General features: G+C 33.2%; 5 protein-coding genes across 5 annotated transcripts; 4 read left to right on the top strand and 1 right to left on the bottom strand.

The window, feature by feature from the left end:
• Positions 1-177: 177 nt before the first annotated feature.
• On the top strand, positions 178-2,249 carry ASCRUDRAFT_72855 (SEC7-like protein; the record flags this gene model as incomplete). Its single annotated transcript, XM_020192119.1, has 2 exons — positions 178-2,211; positions 2,241-2,249. The coding sequence occupies 2 exons, from the start codon at positions 178-180 to the stop codon at positions 2,247-2,249; spliced, it is 2,043 nt and encodes a 680-aa protein (XP_020044529.1).
• Positions 2,250-2,559: 310 nt separating this feature from the next.
• ASCRUDRAFT_72854 (uncharacterized protein) lies at positions 2,560-4,107 on the top strand (the record flags this gene model as incomplete). Its single annotated transcript, XM_020192118.1, has 1 exon — positions 2,560-4,107. The coding sequence occupies one exon, from the start codon at positions 2,560-2,562 to the stop codon at positions 4,105-4,107; it is 1,548 nt and encodes a 515-aa protein (XP_020044528.1).
• A 1,230-nt stretch (positions 4,108-5,337) lies between these two features.
• Positions 5,338-5,529, bottom strand: ASCRUDRAFT_16530 (uncharacterized protein; the record flags this gene model as incomplete). The annotated part of the gene is made up of 1 exon (XM_020189430.1): positions 5,338-5,529. A coding segment is annotated over one exon (192 nt), but the record flags the coding sequence as incomplete, so codon positions are not given.
• A 2,438-nt stretch (positions 5,530-7,967) lies between these two features.
• On the top strand, positions 7,968-10,889 carry ASCRUDRAFT_78127 (acetyl-CoA synthetase-like protein). Its single transcript, XM_020194144.1, has one exon. The coding sequence runs from the start codon at positions 8,362-8,364 to the stop codon at positions 10,756-10,758; it is 2,397 nt and encodes a 798-aa protein (XP_020044526.1). The 5' UTR covers positions 7,968-8,361; the 3' UTR covers positions 10,759-10,889.
• A 384-nt stretch (positions 10,890-11,273) lies between these two features.
• Positions 11,274-13,961, top strand: ASCRUDRAFT_72851 (uncharacterized protein; the record flags this gene model as incomplete). The annotated part of the gene is made up of 1 exon (XM_020192117.1): positions 11,274-13,961. One exon carries the CDS (start codon positions 11,274-11,276, stop codon positions 13,959-13,961), a length of 2,688 nt encoding a protein of 895 aa, XP_020044525.1.
• Positions 13,962-14,352: the final 391 nt, after the last annotated feature.

The raw sequence follows: 14,352 nt of genomic DNA, 5'->3' as shown, positions 1-14,352 counted from the left end.
ACAACACCTTTTAGACCTCTCTTGCTCTTTTGGGCTCCTTCGCAATAATATTATTATCGCTTTGGCATCCATCGCTGGTTGCAGACAACTTATTGGTTTTTTCTGCTGCTCTTCTCTCCTTGTTCCCTGCTGCTCACTGGTCCTCCTCTCGCTTTCTGTCTCCAGTTCTGTTGTTCAATGTCTCTCTCGCCCTCCAGCTCCCTCAATTTCAACGCCAGCGACTTCACCTCCCTACTCACCTTGGATCCGTTGAAATTGCAGTCCCAGTCTCAGCTCCAAGGCTCCCACAACCTCAACATCAACAGCAATAACAACAGCAGCTTGCACAACAGCTTCAACAACAACATTGACACAAGCTCCATTGGAAGCAACGACGACAAGTTCTACTCCCCCTTCAGCACAACTCCCAACTCTTCTATACTAGAAATCCACTCTCTTACTGCAAACAACAACAGTAACTTGAGAAACTCTTACACCTCAACCCAAAAGATCACCACAACTATCTCCAATATTGATGTCAGTGTTAGCAATGATACTTCCATTTTAAATAACGAAACCTTTTTCAGGAAACACCACTCCTACAATGATTCTCAATCAACTGAAAAGTTGCTATTGTCTAAAAATATCAACATTAAAAATCCAAACGAACTCAGTAAAAATAACAACAATAACAAAACTAAAACTAAAACTAAAACCAAAAATTTAAACAACTTTATTCTTAACGATAATAATATTGTTAATAACGATAACAATGATAATAACGATAACAACGATAACGATAACGATAATACAGAATACCTCGATACTGACTTGGATCTAATTCGTAAATTCTTAAACTCTTCTCCCTCGCAAAACATTCTATCAGATAATGAGTATCTGAATATTTTATCTCCCTCTCCAACAAACTCAACTACTACCACTACTTTAACTTCAAACACTCTAACCGCTAAAAACATTATAAACAATACCTTAATCAATCCCATAAATACCCCCATAAATAACCAAAATTCTTCAAAGAACCTCATTATCTCAAAAAATCAAAAAATTACTGACAAAATTAATAATAATATTATATCCACTTCCAACATTGACAAGAAGACCGATAATACCTCCTCCACCTCTACATCTACTGCTAATAACAATGATCCAAATAAAATTCACTCTAAATCTACCGACACCAATAAAGACGAAATAGATAAATCTAAAAACAAAAACAACGACAAAGATAATGATAACGAGTCTGACCCTGAGCTAACTCAATCTCAAATCGACGAATTGAAAGGTTTGGCCTCCTCTCTTTACAACTTGACTTACAACGACATTTCAATTCAAGATTACATCCTCGTCCTATGTTCTTCAAATAAAAACTCAACAAAATTACGCCAATATTACATGAACAACTTTAACTTCTCCAAAAACTTGCTCTCCTCGTTAAGACTATTGTGCAATAAACTATACTTTAGAGGCGAATCCCAACACATTGCAAGAATCATTGAAAGCTTTTCAATAACCTACAACTCTTCCTTTCAATATAAAGTTCAAAACTATCTCTACATCAATGAATTTGGCGTTTATCTTGTCGCCTACTCTTTAATCTTACTAAACTCTGATCTACACAACAAAAACGTCAAAAAACACATATCAAAGGACTTGTTTGTCAAAAATACTTTAAACGCCTTAAAATCAGAAAAACTAAATATCAAAAATGAATTAAGGCTAATCAACCAATTAAAAGTCTTTTACGATAATATAGAACTAAACGAATTGAAACTATTAACTGCCACAAACCAAAATGTAATCTCAAACAATAGCACAAACTTGATTTATAATGAAAAAAGAAGATTCAGTAAATTTTCCCCAGACTACAACTCAAGTCATCTTTTTAGCAGTAATCATAATATCACAACTACTACCGCTACCACCACTAATATCAATAATAATGATGATAGTCAACGCAATAACAATAACAATGAGTATTACATCAACAACGATACCAACGATACCAACCATACTCCAAATTCAAAGCTTTTAATAAATACACCAAATCATAACGCTAACAACAGTTCTCCCGTAAACTCACCAACTTACTCTAAATGCTCGGCAAATAAAAGAATCTCTACCTTTAACATCAGAAGAAGCATGTCTTTTAACTATAATAGTGGATCTCCATTAGCAAAAACAAAATCCTACAATACTCCTTTAGCCCCTCCGGTTTATAATAATAATAACAACGCTTCAAGTTTATTTGATCTAAATCCAAGAAACTCTTCAATGTTTCATAATGGAAGCAACAATAGTATTTATTCCACTTCTGCTCTCACTGAAAATAAACCAATTGGCTTTGCTGGTTTATTAATCCAACAAAAAGAAAAATTAACAACTAATTCACCCTCAAGTAGTAGTTTTAATTTCAATAATGGTAGCATTAACTATAATCATTATAATAATAATACCTCAAACAACAATAGCAACAACTGTGGCAATAACAACAGCAACAACAACAACAACAACAACAACAGTACTCATAGTAATAACAAAGATAATAACAGTTTGTCCTTGATGAATTCTCATTTAAACATTTCTTCAACAACTTTGGATCGCAAAAAGTCCTCGAATAGCATCAATTCATTAAACACCTACAACACTCTAGCTACAATGGATACATCAAATACTCTAACCACTATTTCTTCCAGCTCAAACCAAAGTTCTTTAATAATTTCAAAAAAAAGTAGCTCCAATAATATGTCAAATAATAATTCAAGTTTGCATTTTACTCCTCCCCAATATCAATCATTTTACTTGAATGATCCTTGTATCAATCCAGATATTCTCCTTGAAGAAGAAGAGGACTATAACTTGGATTTGGAATTATATGGTCCTCCTTGGACAAAAGAAGGCCTATTAAAGATTAAAAGATTTGAAAAACCAAAATTTTTTTCTCTGTATAAATATAGCAAAAGTTCCAATGACATTTCATCTTCTTATTCCAATCCAAATAATCCTAACAGAAATAGAATATCTTCTCATAAATACAACAGTGTACATCACTCTTTTTCAAATATCAAATGGAAAACTAATTTTTCTGTTGTTTCCAGAGGAGAATTGAAATTGTTTTCGTTTGATATAAATGGTGGTTCAAATGGTCACAACAACAATCGTCACAACAACTCGACCAATCATCCACACAAATTGAAAAAAAAATTATCAAGATTAAGACTAACTGATAAATCTGAAAAACATAAAAATGTAGATGGCGAAATTGGTGATGGTAATTGGATGAAAAACGCAAATGAAGCTGGTTCTTATAGCTTATATTCAACATATGCCAAGATTATTCCAGATGGCAATATTTCTGACCAAAAATTCAAAACAAATGAACTAGAAACGTTTTGGGCTTTGAAGCTACCTAGCACAAATAACCAAACTAACAACTGTTTTAATCTAACAAACTCAATTGTTGATGGAATGAAAGATCCCCTACTTGCCTCTCACAATCTATTAACAATATACAATGAGAATATTTTGATATTTTCTGCGGGCACTAAAGAAATTGCAGAAGAATATGTTTTCACCTGCAACTTCTGGGCTGCAAGACTAACTGCTATACCAATCGAGTCTGAGGCTATTTCAAATAAAGAGTTTGGCTGGGGCTCAATATTAAAAGAAAATGATATAACCAAAATACTATCAACTAAAATCCATAAGTGGGAGCCCATGCTACAAAGTTTGACACAATCTAATAATACAATGAAAAAGCAATTAGTTGAACTCTATAAATACGTTCAGGTTTTGGAAGATTTGATTGGGGATCATATTAAAATAAAAACCGACATTGAAAAATTTTTTAAAGAAAAGTTTTTCAGTGCCTCTTCAGCATGCAACCAAAGAGTCGAAAATACCTCCATCTATAGTACAAGCAGCAGATCAACAACAAACACCTACTCCCTTCATAGTACTAAATTGTACAAACTGATTATGGTAAACTGGAATAATAAATATAGCTATTTGATAAATGAGCACAATCAATTTAAAGATTATGTACTCACTTTGAAGGAAGCAATTGATATAAAAGATAAAGAAATTTTAAAAACATCAGGAAGAGCTTAACGTCACTTAATAAAATAATTTTCTTTGTATTCTAATATTATACCTGTTTATTTTTAGTTATTTTTATTTCTAGTTTTGCAATACACCTTGGTTGTTTTTTTAGGATGTATTTTGATATTTTTCTTGATTTTAGATTTTTTAACCACACTATTTTTGATTATTATGATTTTTTTTAACAATCTTTATTTAATCCCTGTTTTTAATAATTATACTACTTTTTCCTATATTTTTGAAGCAATCCAATCTCTTTTATCCTTTACTTGATTTTAAATATACCTTTGAACCAATTATCCAGTTAATTATATAGATTAATTCAATAAAACTCTATTCTACGTAAATCCAATTATACCCCAATTTATAAATACCAATTTAAAATATTATTCTAAACTATTCAAATACTATGATTTTTTCATTAATTGATTTGAATCATTTTATCTCTTATTAATTTCTGACTTCAAAATTTGTTAAATCATAATAGGCTTTATTGTAATTTCTTCTAGTTTTTTGAGTTGCTGGTTGTTTCCCTGAAATCGGTATTTGTCTACTTCGACGAGACGATGGATTAGATTTTTGAGAAGTCTCTGGATTAGAATTCTTTGAAATATGAGCGGATTCGAAATCAAATATGTTGTGGAAAATGGGATTAATAACTTTTTTTGATGGATTTGTATCTAATACACCCTGTTTTTGAATAAATGCTTTCCGATTTTGATTTACTCGTTTTGATGAATTTGAATATAAATTAAAGTTTTGATTCAAACTAGTAGAATTCGAATGTGATGTTGAGCTAGGATCAGAATTGAACTGACTCTGAAATTGATTTTGGTCTTTAGATATTTTTCTATTCTTAAATTTATGGGCTTCATTTGTATACATTGGATTTCCAAAGCTTTCTTTAGAATAATTATGGGTATTGTTATTTCCAGAAGTAAAACTATGATAATCGTGATCCTTCTCATTGCTATCTCTAAAACTAAATTTTCCATTAATATTATAAGATTTATACAGAAAATTATTAGATGCTTTAGAATAATTTTTTTGAGTATTAACTGTTTCGTCATAATACTTTTCAAATTGCTTTTGGAAATTTTCAAAGTATTGTTTTTGCATTTTTTCAAAAGGTAAATTAAATCCTGAATTAAAAGTATAATAATCTATTTTGATCAGTTTATTTGAGTAATTTTCTTCATTATTTGAATCAATGAATTTATAATCTTTTTCATAACGTTTTATATTAGACATTATCTTTTTCGGACACTCATCGCAAAAATGATCCCTTTTACCACAATTTGTGCAAAAAATATTTTCAGGTAGGGAAACATTTTCATCAAGTCCATCTTTAGAAATATAAGATCTCCATATTGTAGGACAGTTTTTTTCCATATGATTATTTGAATTGCAAATTTCACAATAAAAGGTTTTCTTTCGCTGTATATTTTCATTTTTAAGATTGATAATATCCTTCAAAGGGCAATTTGTTTGGAAATGACCAGTTTTATAGCAATTATAGCAAAAAATGATATTAGTACAAATTTTATGCCATTTTTGACCACACATGCAGCAGATATGATCTTTATACCGAAAATTGGTATTGGTAGATCTATTGTAGAAATTATTAGGACTAGAATCGTATGTATTCTTATTCAATAAAGCATCTTGAAATTTTTTCTTATTTAACGTAGAATTCAAATCTTTATCATTATTATTATGTGTAAAATTACTATCCTGTTCAATAAAATCATTTTCATTTAGATCTTCTTTACTGTAATCTGAATTTTGATTTTCATTGGTTTTGGAGTCATTACCGGTATGTTTAGTGTATTTTCCTGTGTAGTTGAGGTTTTCATTATTGTTAATATCAAGATAGTATATATCATCAAGATTATTTCCATTATCAGCAGATTGCAGATAATCTGGGTTGTTATTAGTGTCAGAGTTGTTATTAATGGCGAAATTTTCAAAGTCATTGTTTAGATTATGATTATTGTTTGGTTCCAAATCAAAATCCTGATAATTGCCATCAATCAGGTGTTCAGTATTGTATTGATTTTGATTAACTATTTCAGTATTATTTATTTCATTTATCTCATTAAGATTAGTAATATCGGCGAATTCAGTATTTTCAGTAACATCATTAAAATTTTCATCTGTTTTGTAAATATATTTATCTTCGTTTGAACTTTCCGAGATATCATTGTTTTCAATATTGTCATCTGTGTCTATATCATAAATTTCGAAATTTTGTTTTTCGTCATCATAGTTATTATAGTCATCATAGTTATCATAGTTATCATAGTCATCATAATCGTCGTCATCGTCATAAGTAATATTACTATTATCATCATCATCATTTAGATTATAATCGGAAGGTATTTCTTCATCAGATTTATAATAATTATCATAGTTATCAAAGTTGTTATAATTATTAGTTGGACTAGGACGATTATCATTATTTTCAACAGAGCCTTGAGTATCACTTTTACTTTTACTTTTACTTTTAATTTTAATTTTATTTTTGATTTTATTTTTAATTTTAATTTTGATTTTATTTTTTTGATTTTGATTTTGATTTTGATTTTGATTTTGATTTTGATTTTGATTTTGATTTTGATTTTGATTTTGATTTTGATTTTGATTTTCGTTTTGATTTTGATTTTTAGTTTTAGTTTTAGTTTTATAGGTAAATTTTTCTTTTAGCACATTTTTTAAATTTTTTTTCGATTTCTTGGAATTATTATTTTGAGAGTTTGTATTTTGGATGAAGTTTTCCTGGTTAGCTTGATTATCATTTATCAAGCTGTCTAATAGATTTATAATGAAAAACATATTTAAATTGGAATTATCAATATAAAAGAAATCTGGAAATGAAGACAGTAAGTCGGATTGAATAAAATTAAGTAGATTTAATAATAGTTTTAAGTTATTTAAATGATATAAGTAATCCTTATAAGTTTGCTGGAAAAGAACTAAGATTTCCTGTTTATCATGTTGATGGTTATTTTTATTTTTATTTTTATTTTTGTTATCGTTTTCGCTATTAGAATTGAATAATAATGATAAATAGACAATAAGAAAATTTGAGGAATCTAGAGATCTTGAAAGGATCTGTTCTTTATAAGTTGAATCTGGAGAAAAAATTTTCAATATAATGAAGTCGTAAAATAACGAGTTAAATAAGACGTTGATGAGTTCAAGATAAAAAGCGAAATATTTGTTATCTGGCTCATTTTCAGCATCGAGATTAATCTCGTTTGAATGGTCAATAATTTCCAAACATTTGCAATAGTACTTTTCTGTTTTGTCAATCAAATAATAAATATCATTGTCTAAATCAATTGAATCGGCTGGTAGATTGAAAAGATCATCAATCTCAATAATTTTCTGCTCGAGATAAGCAATAAAAAGCTTGTTATTGTTTTTGTCATTGTTGAAAGTGTTATCAGTGACCAAGTTGGCGTTTGCAGCTCTTTTCTCGTCAGCTTCCAACTGCCGGATGATGAATCGCAAGGAGTACTTAAGCAATCTGGGATCAAACTCCCCACAAGCAGCACCAACACCATCACCAGCACCATCACCATTACTATGATAGTGCATCACATAAAGGATAAAGAGCTTGTATGCCTCGTTCTCAGCGGCAAGAAAGTATTGCTTGACATCAATGGCAAAACCAGCTGCTGTGCTGTTGCTGCCCCCATCGTTGTCGCCTCTGTCGCCTTTGTCGTCTTCTTCTGCTGCCATTGCTGCCGATGGGTTGCCTTCTTCCTGTGCTTCCTCTGGACCTGCTCTTAGACCCCATGTTGTTGCGTGATTATCACGTGCACACTGCGAATCCGGTCCAGAAGTGGTTTCTGGGCGAGGAAGGGAGAGGCACTGTTTGGGAAACCGAGCAGAAGCCGGTGGAGATGGGGACGATGGTGAAGGAGCTTCTTCCGCACGCTGCTGCAGAGGAAGCTATTTCGGGCAAGAAAGGGAAGAAGCAGAGGCCGAGACGCCGGGGGAAAGAGCGTGCAAATGTTTGGGTTGTGTTGGGCTCCTCCTCTTCTGGAGTGTGGAGTAGAAACAATTGCCATATGAAGATTGAAGGTGCAAGCAACCGATAGGTCTTTTCAGGATATCAGTGTGATAATGTGAGCTTGCTTTTTGATATAAATAGCAATGTGTTTGGCTGTTTGCAGCATTAGCCTTTCTGTTGATCCTATTCACTGCAGAGTGGAGATTCAGGATAACTAGAGGCTATTTGCGAGATATCTGACGATGGTTCAAACCAAGGAAGATTTCAAATTCGACGAGTCCTTGGGATATGTTTTGACTGACAAGGAAATCAGTTCATTTCGAGATTTTTACTCCAATCTACCATTGCCATCAAACCAGGTTGATGTTGGTGCTGCTGTTGCCAATTCTGGTGCTGAAGGTTATTCGTCGATTTACAGGCCGGTTAAACTGGTTAATTTGGGTGAATTGTCCAGATACTTGACACCATTTTTGGATACATACTTCAAGTTTTTTGAGGTTGCAACGAATTTACATCCGGATGCAAATTGTTTAGGTGAACGATTAGTTAATCGCGAAACCAATAAATTGAATAATTATTTTAGTTTCCAAACATTCAAAGAGGTTTGTGAAAGAAGGAACAAACTAGGGTCTGGTATTTTAAATGTTGTTCGAAATAATATCAATTATAGAAAATTTACCAGTGAAAATGCGCGAGTTTATTCAAGTGACGATGAGAATTATAATTATGAGTTTATTTTGACTCTTTACTCTTCAAATCGAATTGAATGGGTGTTGACTGATTTGGCATGCCAGGCATTTGGATTGCCCAATACAGCATTGTATGATACGTTGGGGTCAGAGACGTCTGGTTATATACTAAACTTGACAAGGTCGCCAATAATCTTTTGCTCCAAGGGAAATATCAGTAAGATATTAAGACTAAAACAACAGGACTATAAAGACGAGTTGAAATATTTATTGATTATTGTTTCGATGGACAAACTAGATATTGAAGAAGATTATTATTTGATCAAGTTTGCAGAGTCTATCAATTTGCAAGTTTATGATTTGAGCAGTTTAGAGAAAATCGGAGAAAAGTTTCCAATTAATTTAAGACCCGCAAGGAAAGATGAGTTGTACACTATATCGTTCACATCAGGAACAACTGGATTGCCCAAGGGGGTTGAAGTCAGTCAGTTGAATCTAGCCTGTGGTATAAATTTGGCGTATAGTCAATTGGGGAAGCCATTGAGACCCAAGATTGATTATTTAAGTGAGGAACAAAAACTGGCGTATCGGAACAAACAAGCAAGGGTATTGGTGTTTTTACCATTGGCACATATATATGAAAGACAAATTGCAGCGTTTGAAATGATTTGCGGATGTGCATTGGGGTTTCCAAGCTCGAGAAATCCGGTTGTGACGTTGATTGAGGATTTAAAAAGCTTGAGGCCATACAGTTTGACGGCGGTTCCAAGAATATTCACCAAGATTGAGAGTGCTATCAAGTTGATAATCAAAAATTCGTCGCACAAAATTATTGAAAAGAAAATTTTGGAGATTGAGGCTAGAGATAGTAAAGACGGGGATAAGGATAGAAATGAAGATGATGAAGAATGGTTGTTTGATGAAACGTTTATTAAAAGACTCCACGGTGAATTTGGATTTGAAAACGTCCAATATTGTTTGACTGCATCGGCGCCAATTGCGGTTGAAACAGTGAAATTTTTGAAAGCAGCATTGAAAGTTGGATTTAGACAAGGATACGGGTTAACAGAGTCGATGGCGGCTATTACGATTAGCAAAGCATACGAGAGAGAGCCTGGGTCATGTGGAGTTGGGGGCATCACTATTGACTATCGACTAAGAGACGTTCCTGAGATGAATTACCAAAACAAGAATAAAGAAGGAAAACCCAAGGGAGAATTAATGTTGAGAGGGCCACAAATCTTTTCAAGGTATTTCAAGAATGAGAAAGCGACAAAGGAATCGTTTGATAAAGATGGGTTTTTCCATACCGGGGACATTTGTATGATTGAACCAATGAACGATAACAGGTTGTTTATAATTGACAGAATTAAGAATTTCTTCAAGTTAAGTCAGGGAGAATACATCAGTCCGGAGAAGATTGAAACGATTTACTTATCGGCATGTCCGATGGTTCAGCAGGCGTTTATTTACGGGAACTCATTGAAGAATTATTTGGTTGGTATTATTGGGATTGATTTTGAGAATTTTCAGAAAAATGTTTTGAATGGGACAATCAGCGAGTTTGAAAAAATACGAGGCGGCAGTGGGAACAGCAATTATGGAAACAACAACGAGAGACAATTGAACAAATTGATCAAGTTGGTTGAGGAAAATGGGAAAGAAGAAAAGATATTGGAGTTGGTGAATGAGAGCTACTTTATCAAGAGAAGCCTTGTGGTGTTTTTGAACTCGCAGGTGGAGGAGTTGTCTCGGCAGATGAACAAGAAGTTGCTCCAGAGCTTTGAAAAGGTGCACAATATGAAGATCGCAGTGAATCCTCTCACGCTCGAGGACGGATTGGTGACACCCACATTGAAGATCCGAAGAAACAACTGTGGAGTGTTCTTCAAGCCTGAGCTTGACGAGTTGTACCGGGAGGGATCGCTCATCAAAAATGACAAGCTCTGATCTGCAGTGGGTGGAAGCAGAATAAGTAGTCATATAACAATACAAAGACGTAAAGACATCGAGACGTAAAGACGCAAAGACGCAGACGTAAAGAAAGAACAATAGAATACTCTCGGCAGGTAGATCCAGCAGTGTGGGTGCACTCCTCTGCAGCACAACACGCACGGCTGCGGCTGCACCCAGAGCGTGTCTCGCTGCGTGCTCCTGTGTGTGGTTGCGGCGCGTGGGTCTAGACCGGGCGTGGGCGGGTAACCGGGAGGGCTGTCTGTGGGCTTTTGGGCGCTTTCGTGGAGGAGAGCAACAGCAGCCATTACGGCCCATTGTGACCCATTAAGACAATTCAGAGCCATTCAGAGCCTCTGAGGAAGTGAAAGTCGTTGAAAAAACTCCCACAAAACATTCTACGTCGTGGATAATTGGACGAGGATATAATCGACTACAACCACTGGCTGACGCTTGCAAGTCCAGAATTTTCCAGCTCGAACACTGTTTATGAATGCGAACTGTGGTCTGTCATGTCTGCTCTTTCTTCCCACATCACCTCTCCCAGTAATTCCAGCTCCAATTCCAGGCCCAATTCCAACTCTCACTCTCATATCAACACCAGCACTGGAACAAATAGTATCTCTGCCAACCACAGCTTTGTCAACATTTTTGCCATTTCCCAAAGCCAGCAGGACGATCTACTGTACTCGCTCAACACCCTCACCTCGCCAGTTTCCTCAAGATCAAGGTCCTTTTCATTGTCCAATAACAACAGCACCCATAGCATTGCTTCCTCCAACTACTCCTCTCCCAACACTCCCAAGAAGCCTGCCCTTGCTTTGGAGAACAACCTATCCTCTTTTGATGATAGCTCTATTAAAAGATCTGGTTTGAAACAGACCTCTTTGGAAAAAGTCATTTTGCCTGGAAAAAGATACAAACCACTTGGTTCTTTATCCTCCATTGCTTCTCAAAATAACAATCCCCCTAGCATGAACATGAACGTCAACATGAACATGAATAACATGACCGTCAACCTGAACAATATGGGTATCAACATGAATAACGTCAACATGAACATGAACATGAACAACCCCAACTCCTATGCCACATCCCCATCCATAAGATCCTTCAGCATATCTTCCAACACTTCTCAATTACCAAAAATACCTCCTCCGATAACAAGATATACAGGTCCTCCCTTGGGTATTATACTACCAAACCAAAACCAAAGCCTGGTTCCCAAACAAAACCAAAACCAAAACCAAAATCAAAATCCGACTCCAAATCAAAAACTCAATCTCAGTATAAACCTCAACCATACCCATAACTATAACCATCAAAATCAGTTTGTCAACTCTCCAATATCTTCAGCAAGATCTCCAATTGATCCTCATTTTATTCCTCCAACTTACCTGCCAAATAATTACAACAGAAGACAATTTTCCAATAACAACCTTAATAATATCAACAATAACATCAATAACAACCCTAACCAAAACCAAATCGCCCATTCAAATCAAAATTCTGCCAACAATATCGACAATAATAACAACAAAAGCCCTCCTCCTCAGCAAATCAATAACGAAATACAAGAACTATCAAAACAAATCGACAAACTAAAACAAATCCTTAACGATAAAGACCAACTAATCAAATCCCAAGAAGACCAATATAAAAACAATCTCCTTGAAAAGGAAAAACAATTCAAACTAAACCTAGACCAAAAAAACAAAAACTTTAAAGAAAATCTCGACAACAAAATCTCAGATTTCCAAAACCAACTAAAATTAAAAGACAAAGAAATAGATAAACTCAACAAAGAAATCCTATCAAACACAACAAAATCAAAACTAAAAAGAATGAAAACCCAAACCTTCTCAATGATCGAACCAAATAGACACAAAAATGACGAAAATAAATCCTCCCAAGAACTACTCGAGAAAATCGCTCTCCTAGAAAAACACAACAAACTACTAAAAACTGACTTGTCCTATAAAAATAAAGAAATCCTTAAAAAGATTAATGAAATCAACGACATGAAAATCAATGTTAACAACTATAAAATCAAACTAAGCAAAAACGAAATCTCCCTAAACCAATATGAAATAGATTTGCATACAGCTGAAGCAGATCGTAAATCAAAAAATTTCTTGATTCAAAACCTAGAAAATAAACTATCTTCCTTCATCAACATCAACCTAGACGATTACAACAACATTGAAAAGAAATTATCCGAAATCTTTTATTTTATAGAATTCTTCTTGAAATATTCTTTAAAATATCTACCCTACGATTTTATTAAAAGTATTTCTGACTTACTATCTGCTCCAAAAATTATCGAAATAATGTCAAAGAGTAATAGTAGTCTCGTCAATCTCGCAAATATCACCAACATCACCAGCATATCAAACATCAACGAAAACAACGATAACGATCATGAAAACGATCTTGATACTCAAATTGAAAGAATGAAAAAAAAAATATCAATGATAAACTTTGATCCAAGATTATCAAATATCGTCAAAAAAGTATTATCTATATCAGAATTATCTCGCTCAAACCAATCAAGTCCTGCTTCATCAACTACTTCAAGCTCTTCTTCCACTTCGGTTTTCACTTCAATCTCCTCTACTTCAACCAACACTATTTCCTCTCCTTATTCTATTAACTTTAATACAAAATTAAGATCAATCAATCAAAAGGTCGGCGATGCCAGAATTAATCATTCAATTGATCTTCCAAATGTTCGTGGTAAGTCTTATATCAAAGAAAATGTCATGAAACATACTTCAAATCCTTACCACAACCTTAACGTCAATAAATCGAAAATCACTACAACGAATGAACTAGTCAAATTATCAAATGAAGATTTATTAAAAATGGCTTTAAATAATTTGAAATTAGAATTCCAAACTCATGCTGATAAAAGCTTCAATAAAATCGTTTCTTTACAAAAGAATTTAGAACAAGAAAAAATGTTATTATCAAGATTAATACAAAGTAACTCAATTCTCGATAATAAAAAAAACAACCCAAGTAATTTTAAGGATTTAAATGACTCCAATAATTCTAATTCTAATTCCAATACAAATAACCATGGAAAGCCTCATAAAAAAATTACAAATACTTCTCCAACTACAACTAGAAAGGGCTTGAAAGTACTTGGAATAGTTCCTACAACTTTTGTTCCTCCTCTTATTGAAGTTACTGGTTGATTTTAAATTCAAACTCAATTTTTTCTGTATTTTCTTTTTTTTTATATTTTATTTTCTCATTTGCTTCTTTTTAATTCTTTTTCTTTTACCTAATAATCCTTTATTTAAGTAATTGACCTTTTTTTTGGATTTCCTTTTATTATTTCCAGTTTTAAATTTATATTGGTGACAAATGCTAAAAATTTATATAGCGTTCCCTATTTTATTTAGAAAATTATACTATTCACTCGTTTTTTTACTTTTTTTTTGTCTCACTTTTGTACTTTTGGTTAACCTTTTTATTTAGATGAAAAATAATTTATAAAAAAAAAAGAAAATTATCTCATTGATAGTAATAAAAAAAGGGGGATTAATGTATATAAGTTTTATATAGTTGAATGTTCGTTTTTTT

This window comes from Ascoidea rubescens (assembly GCF_001661345.1).
Source record: "Ascoidea rubescens DSM 1968 unplaced genomic scaffold ASCRUscaffold_20, whole genome shotgun sequence".
In the NCBI taxonomy this organism is placed as follows: Eukaryota; Fungi; Ascomycota; class Saccharomycetes; order Ascoideales; family Ascoideaceae; genus Ascoidea; species Ascoidea rubescens.
The sequence above is the reverse complement of the archived record's forward strand: the minus strand, read 5'-3'. Positions and strand labels throughout refer to the sequence as shown.